Below are 22,502 nucleotides of genomic sequence, written 5' to 3'. Positions count from 1 at the left end.
TATGCAGGCAGAAATTATTTCCTCCTAAAAAATGGGTAATTGGAGAAGGAAATTTAATTTCCTGACAGTCTTTCTGCAGCCTTGATATTTCATTGATGGCTCTTTGCATGGTTTTGTTAAATCTATATTTCAATATTTTCCCTGTGGTATAAAGATAAAATGTCTGTCTGTTTCTATTTTCAAAAGGAATAGACTTTGTTAATGTAGTATAAGAAAACATCTCCTAAGCGCTTTCCTTTATCGGGAACTTCTATATTTATCTTCTTGCAATTTTTGTATATTTCAGCATAAATATAAAACATTGAATCCACGGTGGTTGGAACAGTTTGACCTTCGAATGTATCAAGGTCAGACAAATCATCTAGAGATCGTCATGTATGATCATGATGTGGGTAGAGATGATTTTATGGGCAGGTAAGTTTCTTTACAGAAAAACTTTGAGCTGTGTCACAAAAGATATACCAGTTGGTCCTTGACGGTCACAAATTTTATAAGCAGGGTTGTATGATAAGAACTATAGCCTAGCATTTAAGTTTACTTTGAAAAACCATTTAATTTCGTGGTTTTGGCCAAAACAGATATTTCATGGGGATATGATTTTGTTGATTTCAGCTTCTGAAGATTGAATGTGAATTTTATTAGTTTTGTTGGGATTTAATTTCAGTGATTGATGCAACAACAAAATCAATGAGAATTAGACCCTCAAACAAATATAATCACTGTTACAGTATCAAATGTTTTTAGCTCACCTGTCACAAAGTGACAAGGTGAGCTTTTGTGATCGCGTGGCGTCCGTCGTGCGTGCGTGCGTAAACTTTTGCTTGTGACCACTCTAAAGGTCACATTTTTCATGGGATCTTTATGAAAGTTGGTCAGAATGTTCATCTTGATGATATCTAGGTCAGGTTCGAAACTGGGTCACGTGCAGTCAAAAACTAGGTCAGTAGATCTAAAAATAGAAAAACCTTGTGACCTCTCTAGAGGCCATATATTTCATGAGATCTTCATGAAAATTGGTCAGAATGTTCAACTTGATGATATCTAGGTCAGGTACGAAACTGGGTCATGTGGGGTAAAAAACTAGGTCAGTAGGTCTAAAAATAGAAAAACCTTGTGACCTCTCTAGAGGCCATATTTCTCAATGGATCTTCATGAAAATTGGTCAGAATGTTCACCTTGATGATATTTAGGTCAAGTTCAAAACTTGGTCACGTGGGGTCAAAAACTAGGTCAGTAGATCTAAAATTAGAAAAACATTGTGACTTCTTTAGAGGCCATATTTTTCATGAGATCTTCATGAAAATTAGTCAGAATGTTCATCTTGATGATATCTAGGTCGAGTTCGAAACTGGGTCACGTGCGGTCAAAAACTAGGTCAGTAGATCGAAAAATAGAAAAACCTTGTGACCTCTCTAGAGGCCATATTTCTCAATGGATCTTCATGAAAATTGGTCAGAATGTTCACCTTGATGATATCTAGGTCAAGTTCGAAACTGGGTCACGTGGGGTCGAAAACTAGGTCAGTGGATCTAAAAATAGAAAAACCTTGTGACCTCTCTAGAGGCCATATTTTTCATGAGATCTTCATGAAAATTGGTCAGAACATTCACTTGATGACATCTAAGTTGAGTTCGAAACTTGGTCATGTGGGGTCAAAAACTAGGTCAGTAGGTCTAGAAATAGAGAAACCTTGTGACCTCTCTAGAGGCCATATTTCTCAATGGATCTTCATGAAAATTGGTCAGAATGTTCACCTTGATGATATCTGGGTCAAGTTTGAAACTGGGTCACGTGCGGTCAAAAACTAGGTCAGTAGGTCTATAAATAGAAAAACATTGTGACCTCTCTAGAGGCCTTATTTTTCATGGAATCTTTATGAAAATTGGTCAGAATGTTCATCTTGATGATATCTAGGTCAAGATCGAAACTGGGTCACGTGCGGTCAAAAACTAGCTCAGTAGGTCTAAAAATAGAAAAACCTTGTGATGTCTCTAGAGGCCATATTTCTCAATGGATCTTCATGAAAATTGGTGAGAATGTTCAGCTTGATGATATCTAGGACAAGCTCATAACCGGGTCATGTGTGGTCAAAAACTAGGTCAGTAGGTCGAAAAATAGAAAAACCTTGTGACCTCTCTAGAGGCCATATTTTTCATGAGATCTTCATGAAAATTGGTGAGAATGTTCACCTTGATGATATCTAGGTCAAATTTAAAAGTGGGTCACATGCCTTCAAAAACTAGGTCATTAGGTCAAATATTAGAAAAACCTTGTGACCTTTCTAGAGGTCATATTTTTCAATGGATCTTCATGAAAATTGGTTAGAATTTTTAGCTCATCTGATTTTTTGAAAAAAAATGATGAGTTATTGTCATCACTTGAGCGGTTGTCGGCGTCGGCGTCGGCGTCGGCGTCTGCGTCGGCGTTGCCTGGTTAAGTTTTATGTTTAGGTCAGCTTTTCTCCTAAACTATCAAAGCTATTGCTTTGAAACTTGGAATACTTGTTCACCATCATAAGCTGACCCTGTATAGCAAGAAACATAACTCCATCTTGCTTTTTGAAAGATTTATGGCCCCTTTTGTACTTAGAAAATATCAGATTTCTTGGTTAAGTTTTATGTTTAGGTCAACTTTTCTCCTAAACTATCAAAGCTATTGCTTTGAAACTTGGAATACTTGTTCACCATCATAAGCTGACCCTGTACATCAAGAAACATAACTCCATCTTGCTTTTTTGCAAGATTTATTGCCCCTTTTGGACTTAGAAAATCAGTTTTCTTGGTTAAGTTTTATGTGTAGGTCAGCTTTAATCCTAAACTATCAAAGCTATTGCTTTAAAACTTGCAACACTTGTTCACCATCATAAGTTGACCCTGTACAGCAAGAAACATAACTCCGTCCTGCTTTTTGCAAGATTTATGGCCCCTTTTGGACTTAGAAAATATCAGATTTCTTGGTTAAGTTTTATGTTTAGGTCAACTTTTTCTCTTAAACTATCAAAGCTATTGCTTTGAAACTTGCAACACTTGTTCACCATCATAAGCTGACCCTGTACAGCAAGCAACATAACTCCATCCTGCTTTTTGCAATAATTATTGCCCCTTTTGGACTTAGAAAATCATTTTCTTGGTTGAGTATTATGTTTAAGTCAACTTTTCTCATAAACTATCAAAGCTATTGCTTTAAAACTTGCAACAGTTTTTCACCATCATAAGTGGACACTGTACATCAAGAAACATAACTCTATCCTGCTTTTTGCAAGAATGATGGCCCTTTTTAGACTTAGAAAATCATGGGTAGGACAATATTTCTATTACACTAAAAAAAATCAGATGAGCGTCAGCACCCGCAAGGCGGTGCTCTTGTTTATCTTGATGATATCTAGGTCACATGTGCTCAAAAACTAGGTCACTTTGTCAAATAATAGAAATAGTGACTTCATACTCAGTTCAACACTGGGTCATGTGGGGATAGGTGAGCGATTCAGGACCATCATGGTCCTCTTGTTTAAAGAAGATAAGGTCTTTATGAAGTGGGTTTCTTTCAGATAATAAATGTTTGCTTTTCACTCAGTTCAGCAGTAGAAACTCTGTTACTAAAAATTCCGTATTCAAAAAAATGAAACTGTTATAGCTTACAATATATTAATGTTGTAGAATAATAGCATTAAGTTACAAAGGACTTATAAATAGCCAGTTGGTAGCAGTTACATAAATTAAAGTTAAGTTGTCCTTGCTTTTTACTCTTTTTAACTAATTTTTCCCATTTGACCGGACCCAAAACCATTCTTAGTTGTTTTTTTTTAAAGTCCAAGGTATTAGGAAACATATGTATGATGTTTTGTTTTACCTTACAGAGCTGTGATAGACTTAACGAAACTTGATCGAGAGAAAACTCATGTGATAGAACAACAATTAGAGGATGGTGCCGGCATCATAAAACTACTCATCACAATTAGTGGGACGTCGGGACATGAAACTATCTCAGATCTCTCTGCATATGCATTCAATCCTATGGAAAGAGAAGAAATTATGTTAAAATTTGTGAGTATTTTTATCACTAGACATATATATATAGATTTTGTTGAGCACAGCTTTGAAGATAGTATAAAGTTTGTTTGAATCATACTTCTAAACAGGTTCATGAATGTGACTGTTTTATCATTTTTCTGCATCTCTCGAGCTGTGGGACATTGTAATTTTTTAAAACGATACATAAAGCATGGCTTTAAATCTAACAAACAAATTGTCAAAAAGACCATCATTCGGCTTTGCCAAAGGATAAACTAGCAGCTTGTACTCTACCCGGCTAACCCAAACATGCTAAATAACACTGTGTACTCTGCCTGGCTAACCCAAACTTGCTAAATAACACTGTACTGAAACTCTTAATGGAGTTTGAACAACTGCAAGACTTAGTGCAAACACTTGCTTCAAAAAAAGCAGGCCTGGCCATCAATAAGTTTATTGTGTTTTTCAGGGTTTCTTCAAATCTTTCCAGAATATGAAGGATATTGGCTGGTTGCAGGTCAAAGGTTAGTGACTTTTTGTTTGTGTTTGTGTTTGTAATTCATTTTCAGTGGTCACACCAGATTTATTTTAAGTTTTTTTCGAAGTAAAGTTAGTTGTCAAACTTCGTAGGGTAATTACATAGATAACCCCTATTGTTTTGTAACCTCTATTGTTTCGAGGTCTTTAGGTCAAAGGTCAAGGATACAGTGACCTCAAGACTGAAAACAGTTTCTACACAGTAACTAAAAAATGCTTTGGTCCACAGTTCGCAAACTTAATAGTATGATTGTCAGTGGTCATTAGATGACCCCTAGGGAAGGGATCAGTATGTCAGAGGTCAGAGTCATTGTGATCTCAGCTGGACTGAAAGTGGGACAGGCCATCATGGGGAACATACATAATATACAAGCATCTCTTGCTTTGTTAAAAATGATAGTTATTTGTTTATAGAACAAATGTGTTTTTCCCCCGAATTGAAAATTCTGTTTGGTGTTTTAAGTTAACTGTATTCTATTAAATTCAAAATAGCTCTTATTTCCACATATTGGAGTCTTCTACAAGGATATATAATGTACTTTCTTCTTGCAAAATGAGTGCTGTGGAACGTATGAATGTGACAGTAATGCCTTCAGCTGAATATCTAGCAATATTTTCTACAGATCTTGCAGAAATTTTGTATTAGATCAAAATGAGTTAGAATATTCTGAAATTAATTTATTTCTTCTAGATTTATTGAATTGCCCAAATTTAGAGATTTGATCAGAAATTGTTGTATTTAATCAGTTGGATCATTACTATTCATGAGGGACTATTTTTTTTGTGGATTTCATGTTTGCTTTAGTTCATGAAATTAAATCCCATTTAGATTAAATTTCCCATTTATTTAATCTTCAAGTGAAACTTCTAATCTACAAATTCCTGTCTGTCCCCAAGAAATAGCTATTTGCTCAGAAATGCCAGGAGAAATTAAGTAATTTCGCAGTATTCAATTTTCCAGTGCTGTTACGTTGTTTAGGGAGAAACAATGTTTTTAACTGCCTGATAAGTGATTTCGGAGGGAGTTTTTTTTCTTTAACATTTGCATGTCTGAAAGAATGGCCCAATGGGTAATGACAGTGTTTTAAAGTTAATAAGTATGATTGTACTTTTAGGCTATTCTTTTTATTTTTACTTGAAACTAAAGATTTGTATTAGATCTAAACTTACTTGCAGGCCTTGATTGACAATTGATTTTGTGTTTACAGATTAATTTCTTCCTGAATATTTTAGAATATGTATGCCCTGTGGAGCTTTGCTACGAAATCAGTTTAACATGATTTTGTAGCAGCATTTTTAGGTCAATGATTTTTGTCGAGCCCGCTTGCGGAAGTGAAGACATAGTTGTCCAATGGCTGTTCGGTGTATGCGTCAGTGTGTGCGTGCATGTATCCATCCCAATTTGTTTGTCTAATCCATAACTTTGACATGCTTTGAGGAATTTCCTTTGTATTTGGCCTGAATGTTAATCTCAGTGAGACGGAGTGTCATGCCCAAAGCCCATGTTCCTATCTCGAAGGTCAAGGTCACAGTTGGAGGTCAAAGTTCATGTCAGATCTTGTCCGGCCCATAACTTTGACATGCATTGAGGAATCTTGTTTATATTTGGCCTGAATGTTAACCTCAGTGAGTTTGAGTGTCTTGCGAAAACCCCAGGTTCCTATATTAAAGGTCAAGGTCACAGTTTGAGGTCAAAGGTCATGTCAGATCTTGTCCAGCCCACAACTTTGACATGCATTGAGGAATCTTGTTTATATTGGGCATGAATATTTGACTCAATGAGACAGACTATCTGATAGGTCAAGGTCACAGTTAGGGGTCAAAGGGCGAGCTCAACATGTTGCCCGAGTCATCCAGGTATTGTTGTCACTTGACTGCAGTCAGTGTTGGTTAAGATTTTTGTTCAGTGTCTTTGTCCTTGAAATCTGTATGATTTATACCTTTATACATTTGTTTATCGTCAGAATGTTAGTTAATGGGCAAAGAACCATAGCTTCGTCTTGCATATTGCCATATGTCTGGCCCTTACCCAGAGAAGCATTGGATCTACCAGCAGTGACTTTATTACATAATTGTTTTAATGTCAAAAGACATTTCATGCAAAGACTATGACAGCATTTAAAACTTACGGATCAGCGTTGCACTACTGAAAGTTCTGCTTTCATTTTTACCCAGGAAATGCATTAAGTGTGATCAGATATTAACCGCATACATGTGATCTCCCGCGCGGGAGGGTCAAAATCCCGATTTTTTCGCCTTGCCTCCCATCTCCCGACCAAAACCATAATTCTCTCGCTTTTCAATTTTTTTTATTTTTTTTAAAAATCAGTATTATGACTGGGTTGATAATTACCGAGGAGTGCCAAACATGTTTACACAGTAAATCAAAGTGTCACCGACTGTGTATTATACATGTTTGACACACATGTAGCTGGAGGAAAGAGTTGTTTTTCACAAGTGAATTTTGATAACATGTTTGTTTTGATAAGGGATTAGACAAGCAGGGCATTTTCCACCTGTCTCACGGGGCCGAATATCGGCCCATTCTCAAAGCCAATTAGGCTCCATTTTATACCAGTTTGAAGCAAAAAACTCCCGGTCATAAGAAATAATTACCAGCTGAAATGAATTTTTTGATTATTCAAAGAAAAGTTTTGTTCGGTAATAAAATCACATAAATAATTGTTGGAAAAACCAACCCATTACTATTTTTAGAACATGAGAGTTATTTCCCCTTGTGCAGTTACGCCATTTTCTTCCAATGTTTACCAAATTAATTTGCTACTAAAATCGAACTTATTTCATTGAAAATTGGATGAAAACACACACTCATTTATTTGATAACATCAATCTACATTATTTTGGTAAGGGTAAATACATGTTGATGCATTTCTGTTTTCTGTTTTTCATGTCAAAATCGTTAATGATCAGTATTTTTATACGAAAGTGGGTGGGGTAAGGAATTTACATAATTTACGAGTTGTGTTCAGACCAATTTAGAACTTCGTTTTTTTTTTTCACTTCTGGAGTAGAATAATGTTCACCACAATTCAGACCTAAATTGAGTGTTTCTACAAATTTAATCTGTTAAGAAAGTTTGAAGTTGGAACAAGAGGGAGCTTCTGTAAGACAGCATGCTTGACTTTTCTCAGTGATTGACTCTGAATTAAAGCTTTTCCATTAAAAGGGGCAATTAAAGCTTTTCCATTAAAAGGGGCAATTAAAGCTTTGCCAGTAAAAGGGGCAATTAAAGCTTTGCCAGTAAAAGGGGCATAATAGTCAATAGCTTTGAATGTAACAGAGATGTTGGAAAATGTAAGTTAAAAAGGGGCATAAGTCTGTCAAAATTCAAATCAGGAGTTATGAGTATTGTTTCTTCTGGTGTAGACTTTTGCGTTATTGTGTGGCCTAAAGTGTTGGATTTTGTCTCTAAATTTTGTGTCCGCGTGCTTAATTTATGTCGATAAAAAACCTCCAGTTTTGAGACCCCAACTCCAGCTGAAAAATGGCAAACCTCCAGTTTTGGGATTCTGAACTTACCACATGTATGTCTAAACCTGTCTGCAGGATTTAATTATGTCTCCCCTAGGAGACATATTGTTTTTGCCCTGTCCGTCCGTCCATACGTCACACTTCATTTCCGAGCAATAACTGGAGAACCATTTGACCTAGAACCTTCAAACTTCATAGGGTTGTAGGGCTGCTGGAGTAGACGACCCCTATTGTTTTTGGGGTCACTCCGTCAAAGGTCAAGGTCACAGGGGCCTGAACATTGAAAACCATTTCCGATCAATAACTAGAGAACCACTTGACCCAGAATGTTGAAACTTCATAGGATGATTGATCATGAAGAGTAGATGACCCCTATTGATTTTGGGGTCACTCCGTCAAAGGTCAAGGTCACAGGGGCCTGAACATTGAAAACCATTTCCAATCAATAACTAGAGAACCACTTGACCCAGAATGTTGAAACTTCATAGGATGATTGGTCATGAAGAGTAGATGACAACTATTGATTTTGGGGTCACTCCGTCAAAGGTCAAGGTCACAGGGGCCTGAACATTGAAAACCATTTCCGACCAATAACTAGAGAACCACTTGACCCAGAATGTTGAAACTTCATAGGATGATTGGTCATGAAGAGTAGATGACCCCTATTGATTTTGGGGTCACTCCGTCAAAGGTCAAGGTCACAGGGGTCTGAACATTGAAAACCATTTCCGGTCAGTTACTTGAGAACCACTTGACCCAGAATGTTGAAACTTAATAGGATGATTGGTCATGCAGAGTAGATGACCCCCCAACGATTTTGGGGTCACTCTGTGAAAGGTCAAGGTCACAGGGGCCTGAACATTGAAAACCATTTCCGGTCAGTAACTTGAGAACCACTTGACCCAGAATGATGAAACTTCATAGGATGATTGGTCATGCAGAGTAGATGACCCCTAACAATTTTAGGGTCACTCTGTTAAAGGTCAAGGCCACAGGGGCCTGAACATGGAAAACCATTTCCAATCAATAACTTGAGAACCTCTCGACCCAGAATGTTGAAACTTCATAGGATGATTGTTCATGCAGAGTAAATGACCCCTATTGTTTTTGGGGTCACTCCGTTAAAGGTCAAGGTCACAGGGGCCTGAACATTGATAACCAGTTCCGATCAATAACTTGAGGACCACTTGACCCAGAATGTTGAAACTTCATAGGATGATTGGACATGCAGAGTAGATGACCCCTATTGATTTTGGGGTCAGTCTATTAAAGGTCAAGGTCACAGTGGCCTGTTCATGTAAAATCATTTTTTGGAAATAACTTGAGAACTACTTGACCTACAATGTTGAAACTTAATAGGATGATTGGACATGCAGAGTAGATGACCCCTATTTATTTTGAGGTCATTTGATCAAAGGTCAAGGTCACAGGAGCCTGAACAGTGACTTGAGAACCACTAGGCCAAGAGTGTTGAAATTTAGCGGGATGACTGGACATGCCAAGTAGATGATCCCTATTGCAGCCAACCATCAGTGTCTCTTTGACTTTCGCTCCTGACCCCTATTGACTTCTTGCCTATAGGACTTTGCATTGGGGGAGACATGCGCTTTTTTACAAAAGCATTTTCTAGTTATTAATTGATTTATTTTATCTTCATTACATGTGTAGAATTCCAGTCTGTGCCCTAATGAAGAAAGTCTATTTGATAATACAAAATGTCTTGGTTGTATTCCTGTGCAGTTAAATGTATTAGTGACGTGTGAATAAAAGAATCAATACATCTGTTATTCATTAAGAATCCCTGCTCAAAAGCATCAGTCAATAGTAAGCTCTGCAAATTAATTTCATTTGACTTTAGATTTTGACTTTAAGATATGTATTATTAAAGTACACTAATTGTGTGAGTGAGACCTTAAAAAGACCATAAAATTTTCTTTGAAGCATATCCATAATATCACACAGACCTAAGCTCAGTTCTCTAAAAGATACTTTTTGAATGCTATTAAAGCTGCACATCCATTTACAAAGTTATCCGTTCACTAGGGGGATCCCTGGGAGTTGTTACTGCGCAGCCTATTGATGTAACACCAAATTTCAATAAAATTTGTATCTGTATCTAGCACAGTTGCCGATCCATAACTTACTGATACTTCTGTGGGGTTATATGAAGTTGAATAGTTGCAGATGGTATTGAACAAATTGAAATAATCAAATGAAAATGTTTCAGCAGATAAAAGCCTAGAATACTGGTTTATATCTAATGGAAAGTCAAATTCAGTGAAAAACAGAGATGCCTGTTTACAAAGAGATGCCTGTTTACAAGTTAGAAGACAGAAAAGTAATGAAAATCTTGATTATGGTTGCTACTGTTTATTTTTTGCAAGCTGTACGCATGTTATAGTGTAAGTTGTTATCTATATGTGTAGGAAATCATATTTAACAGTTGAGGCTATCAGAAATAAGCAAAAGAAAATTTATTTTTCTAACATTTTATCTAGAAATGAGTTGTTTTTTTTAGCTCACCTAAGCACAAAGTGCTCAAAGGTGAGCTTTTGTGATCGCCCTGTGTCCGTTGTCCGTCGTCGTCAACAATTTGACTGTTAACTCTCTAGAGGTCACAATTTTGAACTAATCTTAATGAAACTTGGTCAGAATGTTATCCTCAATAAAATCTTGGACGAGTTCGATATTGGGTCATCTGGGGTCAAAAACTAGGTCACCAGGTCAAATCAGAGGGAAAACTTGTTAACACTAGAGGTCACAATTTTGGCCTAAACTTAATGAAACTTGGTCAGAATGTTACCCTCAATAAAATCTTGGACGAGTTCGATATTGGGTCATCTGGGGTCAAAAACTAGGTCACAAGGTCAAATCAAAGGTAAAGCTTGTTAACACACTAGAGGTCACATTTTTGGCCCAATCTTAATGAAACTTAGTCAGAATGTAACCCTCAATAAAATCATGGATGAGTTCGACATTGGGTCATCTGGGGTTAAAAACTAGGTCACCAGGTCAAATCAAAGGAAAAGCTTGTTAACACTCTAGAGGTCACAATTTAGGCCCAATCTTAATGAAATATGGTCAGAATGTTACCCTCAATAAAGTCTTGGACGAATTAGATATTGGGTCATCTTGGGTCAAAAACTAGGTCACCGGGTCAAATTAAAGGAAAAGCTTGTCAACACTGTAGAGGCCACATTTATGACTGTATCTTCATGAAACTTAGTCAGAATGTTAATCTTGATGATCTCAAGGTCCAGTTCGAACCTGGGTCATGTCTGATCAAAAACTAGGTCACCGGGTCAAATCAAAGGAAAGCTTATTAACACTGTAGAGGCCACATTTATGACTGTATCTTCATGAAACTTAGTCAGAATGGTAATCTTGATGATCTCAAGGTCAAGTTTGAATTTGGGTTATGTAGGATCAAAAACTAGGTCACAAGGTCAATTCAAAGGAAAAGCTAGTTTACACTGCAGAAGCCACATTTATGACCGTATCTTAATGAAACTTGGTCAGAATGTTAATCTTGATGATCTATAAGTCATGTTCAAATCTGGGTCAGGTGGGGTCAAAAAATAGGTCACCGAGTCAAATCAAGTGAAAAGCTTGTTAACACTGTAGAGGCCACATTTATGACTGTATCTTCTTGAAACTTGGTCAGAATGGTAAGCTTGATGATCTCAAGGTCCAGTTTGAATCTGGGTCATGTCAGGTTGAAAACTAGGTCACCAGGTGAAATCAAAGGAAAAGCTAGTTTACACTCTAGAGGCCACATTTATGACCATATCTTAATGAAAACTTGGTCAGAATGTTAATCTTGTTGATCTTTAGGTCATTAGGTCAGGTGAGCGATACAGGGCCTTCATGGCCCTCTTGTTTGAAAAAGTCAGTCTAAATCCGAGTATTTATCAAAAGAACTCAGAAAAAGCATGGATGTTTAGGTTTTGGTTCTGTTGTGTATGTAAGCTGTTATGATAAAAGTGTGCATTTTTAGCTCGACTATTCATAGAATAGTAGAGCTATTGGACTCGCCCATGCGTTGGCGTCCGCGTCCCGATTTGGTTAAGTTTTTGTATGTAAGCTGGTATCTCAGCAACCACTTGTGGGAATGGATTGAAACTTCACACACTTATTCACTGTGATAAACTGACTTACATTGCACAGGTTCCATAACTCTATTTTGCTTTTTTACAAAATTATGCCCCTTTTTCGACTTAGAATTTTTTGGTTAAGGTTTTGTATGTAAGCTGGTATCTCAGTACTCACTAATGGGAATGGATTGAAACTTCACACACTTGTTCACTGTCATGATCTGACATGCACAAAGCAGGTCCCATAACTTTATTTTGCTTTTTTACAAAATTATGCCCCTTTTTCAGCATAGAAAATTATGCCCCTTTTTCGACTTTCTTATTCATTCAAGCGACAAGGCTGTTAAATAGTCGAGCGTTGCTGTCTTCCGACAGCTCTTGTTGTTAATTGTTTTCACAGTAAATTTTGTCAGAAACAAAGTTTAAAAACACACAATGTTTGACATACCCAAATGAATACAAATATTGAAAGAATAAATATTAAAGAAGATATATGTAAAAAAAGTTTTGTAAAGAAAAACTCTAGGAAATGTCTTTTTCATAAATCCATACAGTCATTCCAAAAGCTAAATAGCCACTTTCAGCTTCTAAAGTCACACATTCATATTTGGCAACACATCCATTCCCGAATCCACACATCCGTTCCTGAAACCACACATCCATTCCTGAAACCACACATCAATTCCTGAAACCACACATCCATTCCTGAAAACCGCCTCGGTAGCCTAGTGGTAGAGCGTCCGCTTCGAGTGCGGGAGGTCGTGGGTTCAATCCCCGGCCGTGTCATACCAAAGATGTAAAAAAATGGTACTAGTAGCTTCCTCGCTTGGCGCTCAGCATTAAGAGGGTAGTGCTAGGACTGGTCAGCCCGGTGTCAGTATAATGTGACTGGGTGGGGTATCATGTCTCGTGTCTACGGCGTGATATTCCAGTGAGGCAGCACTATAAAGTTGGGCATTATGCTGACTACTACAAGTAGACACCTCCGTTTGTATGACTAAAAATTGTTGAAAAAGACGTTAAACCCGAACACACACACACCATTCCTGAAACCACACATTCATTCTTGAAACCACACATCCATTCCTGAAACCACACATCCATTCCTGAAACCACACATCATTTACAAAACCACACATCCATTCCTGAAACCACACATCCATTTACAAAACCACACATCATTTAAAAAACCACACATCCATTTACAAAACCACACATCATTTAAAAAACCACACATCCATTCCTAAAACCACACATCCTTTTACAAAAACCACACATCTGTTCCTAAAACCACACATCCATTCCTAAAACCACACATCCTTTTACAAAACCACACATCCATTCCTGAAACTACACATCCATTTCTAAAACCACACATTTAAAAAAACACACATCCATTTACAAAACCACAAATCATTTAAAAAACCACACATTCATTCCTGAATCCACACATCCATTTACAAAACCACACATCCTTTTACAAAACCACGCATCTGTTCCTTAAACCACACATCCATTCCTAAAACCACACATCCTTTTACAAAACCACACATCCATTCCTGAAACCACACATCCATTTCTAAAACCACACATCCTTTTACAAAACCACACATCTGTTCCTGAAACCACACATCCATTCTTGAAACCACACATCCATTTACAAAACTACACATCATTTAAAAAACCACACATCCATTCCTGAAACCACACATCCATTCCTGAATCCACACATCCATTCCTAAAACCACACATCCTTTTACAAAACCACACGTCTGTTCCTGAAACCACACATCTGTTCCCGAAATATAACATTCATTCTGGAACCACACATCCATTCCCCAAAACTCACATCCATTTCTGAAACCACACATCCATTCCAAAAAATCACATCTATTCCTAAAGTTCCCAAGAAAGAAATGGTTAAGGAGCTAGGTCCTAAGTTTTGAAACTTCATTTGGAGGTCAGGATGTAAGCTTTATCTTAAGTTTCTTGGAGACTAGATAGATGATTCTAGAAAACTTTTGACATTTCCCACTGTCAGTACACAAAACCAAATGGAAATAAACACTGGTTCATCCTGTTAATTATTGTGTGGGTAAATTACAGTCTCTAATGGAACAAAGTAAGAAATTGTCGTTCTTTTTAGAACAATACAGAGTGATATAGCACTGGCAGGTAGGGTAATAATTGGTTTGAGATATTGGATATGGTTGTGCGAAAATTGGATGAAAAGATTCTTAGCTGGTAAAGCAGATACTATTGCTGAAGTAGTTAATGGTTCTGATGTTAAATTGTGTTTGATGTGTAACTTTTTTTTCCATACCCTTAGAGAGTATCATTTGAATGCCAGACCTCTCAATTTCTGCACAAGAACATTAAAAGTGAATACAGTGGGAGCTTTGTTCTTTATAACTAATGTTTCTCTGAACCAGCAAGAGTTCTTTACTGATCCATATTTTTATGCACCCGTCATAAAATGGGGGTGGGGGGCATATAGTGTTACCCCTGTCTCTGTTTGTGTGTTGTTCGGGAAAGGGTGGTGTTCATGTCCGGGCCATAACTTTGACATGCATGGTCCGATTTCAGAATTATATGACACAAATGATAAGCATGGATAGACGATGTGTCGTGCGCAAAAATCATTTCACTAGCTCAAAGGTCAAGGTCACCATCCTTGGTTGAACTTAGCCAATTTTCACTACATATACAGTTGAATATCGTTACCTCGATATCGGTTAGCTCGATACTCCTGTTAGCACGATGTGTTTTAGTCGGTCGCGATTTTTCCCTATTTATCTTAAAGTAATTATTTATCATTACCTCGATATGGTTAGCTCGATATTTTGTTTAGCTCGATGAGATTTTTCAGTCCCGTCAACTTACCTGTACTGTTTTTACACCTGGTTTCGTCGATATCACAGCTTGTCAAAAAATATCCATGTTATTTGTAAGGTGTGAAAATCAACCTATTGGTGTCCGGCTATGTATTAATCATATTCAAGTTAGTTTGTTTTTTTTTTGGTTTTTTTTGTTATTTAAGTTTTAATCGAATTTAAATGTCAGCAGTTTGCATTTAATTCCCAATAATTAGTGTTAGAAAAACACCGTGCAAGCAGGAAAGCTGTTTTCAAATATAAAAACTAATTTGGATGAAATATTTTCTGCTTGACGGAGTAAAAATCTGCCATTTAGGATATGCGTATTTAACTGGCAAATTTTTGTTATTGAAGCACAGTCAAAATGACTACTCAACTAGGAACGTTACCGCTGCATTCAGACTTGTTTAGGGAAGGAATAAAAATGCTAATGTTTAAATGTATATTTTGAAAAATTAAAAAGTTGTATGTATGTATTTAATTAAGATATTTATTTGTAAATAAAATTAAAATCGTATTTACGTTTTATATTATTTCTTTCCCCTTTCAAACCCTCTGAGAAAAAAACACTGGATAATGACAATATAGACGTCCAACACAAGTACAAAGAAGTCCCATATAGTCGATATCGTTACATCGAACTTCGGATACGTCGAAGCAATTTTTACAGTCCCTTGAATATCGAGGTAACGGTATTCGACTGTATACCGATAATGTGGTCTTCCTGTCCGGGCCATAACTTTGACATGCATGTTCCAATTTCAGAATAATTTAACACAAATGATAAGCATGGATAGACGATATGTCATGCACAAAAACCATTTCACTAGCTCAAAGGTCAAGGTCACAGTCCTTGGTTGAACTTAGCCAATTTTCACTACATATACAGAATACTAAATTTTCTGGTTTTCCTACAATATTTTTTTTTATAAATAAAAAGGGCCAAGGGTCCTTCTTTTAGCAGCACCATGCCTGTGACCTTTCTCATGTTGCGGGGTCATCCGTGTCTGTGACACATTTCTAGTCTGTGTTTCTTTTTTATGCCTTTAGGTCTTTATGTGCAACAGCTTTATAGTTATATGAAAACAGTAGTTGAGAGAGCCAAATAACTTATTAGCTCACCTGATCACTCTGTAACTGTTGTCCATTGGCATCTACATTTAACTTGGACATCTTCTCCTCATAGATTAATAGTCGGAATCACACCAGATTTGATCTATAGCAACTTGGCATAGTCTTCAACTATTTCTTTTTTCAAAAGATTCTGTTTGATTGCATTTAGGGGCTGCTTTTTTAGAGGAACTTTTTGCAAGTTTGTTCGAAAGATTTTTACTTTGAGATTGTTACTAAAAAGGGCAGGAGTTTTCTGTTGGCAGGACCAGCTGATATTTCACACAGATTTTTCTGTTTCTGTGCCATGTACGTACAGTTTGTAGACAGTTCAAGGCAAGAAAGCTCTATGACTTACTTCTTCCCTGAAAGATTTATTGCATGAAATACTTATGATTAGTCACATTATGTTGCCTTATCCATGAAATTCAGAATATGCCAAGTTATGTCATAATGCCTCATAATTGTGCACTTTCTCCACAAGAACTACAATGTATATTTTAATAATTGCTTTTAATAGTGGGTAACTTTTAACTCTAGATGTGTTTTCTGTTTTCAGTTTTTAAAGCTCAAGATTTACTAGCTGCCGATCTTGGTGGAAAAAGTGATCCTTTCTGTGTTCTCGAACTTGTAAATACTCGTCTGCAAACCCATACAGAATATAAAACTCTCAACCCAGAGTGGAATAAAGTTTTTACATTGTAAGTAAAGGGTGTGTTCCTTAGTAAGTAAAGCTTATATAAACCAGCTATGAAACAATATGGCAGTGTGTGCATACCAGCATTTTAGAGATGGTATGTATGTTAAATTTAAGTTTTACACTTTGATATCTTGCATCATGACAAATACAGTAAACCTCGCTTATAAGGAACAGCTTGGGACCTCTTAAAATTGTTCCTTATAATCCAGATTCCTTATATCCGAATAGCGAACTAGTTCCTTGTATCCGAAGTTTGTATAACGACCACAATTTGTATAGCAACCATTACTTGACTGACATTTGAAAAGGGCTATGTGTAAACACTCCGGGTCGACCGAGAAAGTTGCGAGTCTATTACAGGTCCTCTCCTGGAGAGATGGTAAGGTAAACTGCCGGCATGTATATGGCAGAAATAGTGTTGAAACACGGCGTTAAACCTAAACTAAGCCAAAATGTACGTCGGTAAGAATGACCATAATTTGTGGGGGTTTTTTGTCGTTTTTTTCTATCTTCTTTTTAAGATAGAGCGCTACATTGTGACTATAAGATGTGTTGCAGTTACTCCCCTTACCTTGCTCGACTGCATGTTATGTGAATAGGCATGAATACTTATATAAAATAAATGTTAAAATTTTTATTACAAAAATGTTAAATTAAACTACCCATTAAAATTTAAAAGTAGGGTATTTATGGCATACAGTGTATTACGGCTAGACAATGGCAGCATACATACGATTACACCTATAGTTTTGCTATTGTCCATTTTAGCACCTGCCATAATTTCTACAATTGGAAATTTGGTAAACTGGACTGTTTGCCATTATTAATCACGCGTAATTAGCACATTTATTTAGGATAGTATGACCGTTACCGTGACTGATTTTCGTTCACTATTGTTAACATGAAATACCTATTACATGTAGCTCTCGAACATAATTTTGAGTAAATATAAGTCAACTATCGTCTAGTATTTGGTAAATGTTAATGTTATGATGATATTATATATTTTCTTTTTATGGTATCAATGAATATCATAGAAATGAAATGTTTATTCGTGTGCATGAAAGCGCGTGAACGTGCCGACGTTACTCTGACATCATCAGCGATTCTCTTGTTTATTTCCGGTTTTCAGTACCATTTATTCTTTTTGATTATTGTTCGCTATAACCGAGGTGTTTTCCATTGAGTTTCCTACTTTGGGACTGGAAAAAGTGTTCCTTATAACCGAGTGTTCCTTATAACCGAGTTCCCTATAACCGAGGATTTTTACATTGAATAAAGAAGGAATTAGATCGGGGAATTGAAAACTGTTCCTTATAACCGAGTGTTCCTTATATCCGAGTTCCTTATAAGAGAGGTTTACTGTATTAGGCTTGCTATCCTAATTTCTAGAATGGACTGGTCCATCATTCAATTTAAGCAATACCAGTTATTGTTCGAAGGGGTGTTCTGACTGAATAGCGAACCCACCCGCTTAGCTCAATAAGTAGAGCGTCGGTCTATGGATCGCGGGGTCGATCCTCAGGTCAGGCATATGTTCTCCATGACTATTTGATAAACAACATTGTGTCTGAAGTCATTAGTCCTCCACCTCTGATTCATTTCGGGAAGTTGGCAGTTACTTGCGGAGAACAGGTTTGTACTGGTACAGAATCCAGGAACACTGGTTAGGTTAACTGCCCGTCGTAACATGACTGAAATACTGTTGAAAAACGGCGTTAAACCTGAAACAAACAAACAAACAAGACTGAATAGTGAACTGTGCAGACCATGATCTGTGCAGGCTGATCTTGGTCTGCACTAGTCGCAAAGGCAAAACCACTTGCCACCAGCAGGCTAAAGGTCAAAGAAATTTTGGTTATCAGATTTATCGCATGAGTTGTAGAGAAACTTTGAAGTGTAATACAGTCTCACCTGGCCAGTTTCCTGAAGTAACATATGTGGTGGTACAGCAATGATGCCAACATGGTTTGAGCCATCAGTCATAGATTTATATCGTATTTCATACTAGATTTGAGCTTCCCTAGGTTTTAACCACTTAAATTTCAATTCAAACTTTGTAAATTAAATTTCAAAAATGTTTCTATATTGCCAAAAGGCAAAAATGTGAAGGAATTTAAAGTAACTTTCATCACAGCTAAACCAGCACACAAAGTAAAACATCTCATCTAATCACATGCAAGACATTTTCAAATTTTTCCGATACTTACTCAAAATTGTATAATATCTGAAGAGAGTTATTTAGATGCTGGATTACTTATAGCAGCATTAGAAAAGTCTGAAAGGGGTTATAAAGTGGTATTATCAGAAACCACAGCTAGTGCATATACTCCTTCCATGTTAGTTTCTTAGTGATGAAGTATTCACTTCATAGCCTCTATCCTATACTTAGGTTCTTTTATTTTTATGCCCCCTGCATCTACTGATGCAGGAGGCATATAGTGATTGTCCTGTCCGTCCATTCGTCCGTCCGTACAAGGTTAACCAGATTGGACCGTTTCATCTAGCATCAATACCCCTAACTAGAATGACTTGATACTAATGCAGATGTAACCTGTGACCATTCCTCATCTTCAGACTTCACCTGACCTCAGTTTGACCTTGACCTTGAACTTTACTTCGTTTTGGACTTACGTTGCTTTGTATCGACAAGGATGCCACCGGGGGCATCAAGCGTTTATTGAGCGCAGCTACTTGTTTATTTCAGTAATGTAAAAGACATCCATTCTGTGTTAGAGCTCACTGTGTATGATGAGGACCGGGACAAAAAGGTGGAATTTCTCGGTCGATGTGCAATACCATTGCTCAGGGTAACACTTTTACTTGTCTTTTGTCATTATATAATCAATATTTACATTTTCATCAATAACTATGATTTATTCTTTTCATTAAAGCTTTGTTATCTTTGAATGTAAAGAATAAGTAGGTATTGATTTTGTGGTTGATGACTAAGATGAAAAATCATAGAGCTTTTATGGAGAAATTTCTAGCTCATCTGAGCCAAAGGTTCTGGGTGAGCTTTTAGTATAGGCAGATGGTCCGGTGTCCATCATCCTTTAACCATCATCCACAATTTACATGAACATCTTCTTCTCTGGAACTGCTTGTCAGAATTATACCAAACTTGGTCTGTAGCATCTTGGGATATGCTGATTAATCGGCATTGAGGAACTATGATTAAAATGGTCCATGACTTGATTGCTGATGACATTTTTCATCTTTGATGAACTTTGATGTCCTAATAATTCTTCAGGAACAAGCTTCATCAGGTAACATTTCCATTTATTATTGTAAGTGTGCATGTAAAATGATTTATAGTTACACAAAATTGTGACAATTAACAACAACTTCTTGTATTGCATTCAACGTACAGATTTAAGTTTTTCTTTTCATCTGATTTTGATGAATTATCGTCATGATTAATAGACAGTCAGGCATATTTTGAATAGATTAATCAATGCAGAAATTTTGACTGATTCCTACTGGCAAAGTCCTCCCTCAAGTTTGAACAAATGATTCTCCTTGAATCCTTTGTTTTTATACTAAGCACAGATATTACCATTTAATTATGGTTTAGTGTGTCATGCAAGGCCAAGAAGTTAAGTTCAGGTGTGTGAGTACAGTACGGTACTGAACATAATCACTAGCATTTCCATGAACTTCCATTGTACATTGTTGGAAAGAGCTGAGTTAATTATATAAAAATGTCCTTTTGTGGTTCAGTGATGTAGGTTTCTGGCTTTGAAGCACTTACACCTCACTACAGTGAGTTAGAAGCTCTTGTTTGAGAATTAGAATTATTTCATGTGGGTTACTTAAATAGCTACAGTAACTAGAGTAGCATGTGGCAGGTTGGTGGATCTACCCAGGTGCCTTCCCGTGCCTGATATAATACCCTCAGATGGGCATCTTGGGGTCTTACTCCTTCACCAACAGCTGAAAAAACTCCACATGACCAGAACAGAATTGGTGTTACTGAAAACCAGCATTACCAACAATAATGCTTTTCTGGCTTAGAGCAGAAATTTCTGATTTTAAATACATAAGTTTAACTATTTATGCAAAGTGAATTTTGTTTCGGAATGTATTTTGTGAAATAAGGTTTGACTTAATCCCTGTAGGCTGACGTGTCTGAAATTCTGAAATTTTAACAATTGAATGTTTCAGATAAAACCAGGGGAGAAAAGATGGTATGCTTTAAAAGACAAAAAACTCATTCATCGAACAAAAGGAGCCATACTGTTAGAGTTAGACTTCATCTATAATCATGTAAGTAACTGTAGCGACCATGTTCATCTTTATACTGTCACTACTGTATATTTGGTAAAAGTTTCAAGGGTTTTATTTTCACGACTAAAGTGGACCATAAATTCAAAACTAGTGAATGTTAAAAAAGCATAATATTCAATAGTATAAACAACTATGAGGCATGAATTCTGATTTACATGAAAAAGTATGTTGTATGAAAAGTTGCAGAACAAAAGTGACATAAAAATGACCCAGTCTACTTTTCTGCAACAATGTGATGTTTACAAAAATAACTGTAGATGGAATAAAATGAAACAAAGTGAATTCAAATCTTTTGTAACTTGTAAAAGTTTGAATATTTTTAGCTCCACTATTCGGAGAATAGGGGGGCTATACTATTTGCCCCAGTGTCGGCGTGACCCTTCTTGGTTAAAGTTTTTCGGCAGCCTTTGTTTTTCTGTCATATCTTTGTTACTATTGCTTATATCTTACTGTAACTTCACATAAACATTGCCCAGTATACAAACAATGTAATGTGTATGGGCTGAGCCCATTATACCCATGGTCAAGGTCACCAAGCTGTTATACTTAGGTTATTTTTAAGGTTAAAGTTTTTCGGCAACCTTTGTTTTTCTGTCATATCTTTATTACTATTGCTTATATCTTACTATAAGTTTACATAAACATTGTCCAGCAAACAAAATATGTATAGGGACTGGGCCCATTATACCCAAGGTCAAGGTCACCAAGGTCTTAGGTTATTTTTAAGCTTAAAGTTTTTCGGCAACCTTTGTTTTTCTGTCATGTCTTTGTTACTTTTGCTTATATCATGCTGTTAGTTCACATAAACATTGCCCAGTATACAAACAAAGTATGTGTAGGGGCTGGGCCCATTATACCCAAGGTCAAGGTCACCAAGGAGTTATACTTTGAATTATTTTTATGTTAAATTTTTTCAAAAGCTTCATTTATAGACATATCTTTGGTCTTTTAAAAGATAATGACTTGAAATTAAAAGTATTTGTTTATAATCATCTGCATGTGTGGCTACATACCCCATAACTCTAATTGTGTTTTTGACAGAATTATGCCCCTTTTTGTACTTAAACTTTTTTTTGCAATCTTCGCTTTCTGGATACTACTTTAATGCAATATAAGATAAAGACTTAAAACTTAAAATGTATCTTTATCATCATCATCTGCATGTGTGGTAACAATCCCCATAAATTATCTCAGATTTGTATTTTTGACCGAATTATGCCCCTTTTATGCTTAAATTTTTTTACAAACTTCGTTTTCTGGACATAACTTTGGTACTGTATAAGATAATGACTTGAAACTCAAAATTTATCTTTATCATCATCATCTGCATGTGTTGTAACAATCCTAATAACACAAATTTGTGTATTTGATGGAATTATGCCCCTTGATGTAA

The 22,502-nt window shown here is 36.5% G+C and overlaps 1 protein-coding gene across 2 annotated transcripts in view; it reads left to right on the top strand.

Moving 5' to 3' along the window:
- LOC123566166 (multiple C2 and transmembrane domain-containing protein 1-like) overlaps positions 1-22,502 on the top strand; it is a 69,544-nt gene that overhangs the window by 20,843 nt on the left and 26,199 nt on the right. For both annotated transcript variants that reach the window (XM_053550132.1, XM_053550131.1), the window contains exons 4-9: positions 287-414; positions 3,857-4,043; positions 4,480-4,534; positions 16,679-16,820; positions 19,527-19,629; positions 20,987-21,088. In XM_053550132.1, coding sequence (XP_053406107.1) covers positions 287-414; positions 3,857-4,043; positions 4,480-4,534; positions 16,679-16,820; positions 19,527-19,629; positions 20,987-21,088 — 717 coding nt within the window. The remainder of the gene's footprint in view (positions 1-286; positions 415-3,856; positions 4,044-4,479; positions 4,535-16,678; positions 16,821-19,526; positions 19,630-20,986; positions 21,089-22,502) is intronic.

The sequence above is a fragment of the Mercenaria mercenaria genome, chromosome 8, assembly GCF_021730395.1.
Source record: "Mercenaria mercenaria strain notata chromosome 8, MADL_Memer_1, whole genome shotgun sequence".
Lineage (NCBI taxonomy): Eukaryota > Metazoa > Mollusca > Bivalvia > Venerida > Veneridae > Mercenaria > Mercenaria mercenaria.
This window is presented reverse-complemented; position numbering and strand designations above follow the sequence as displayed.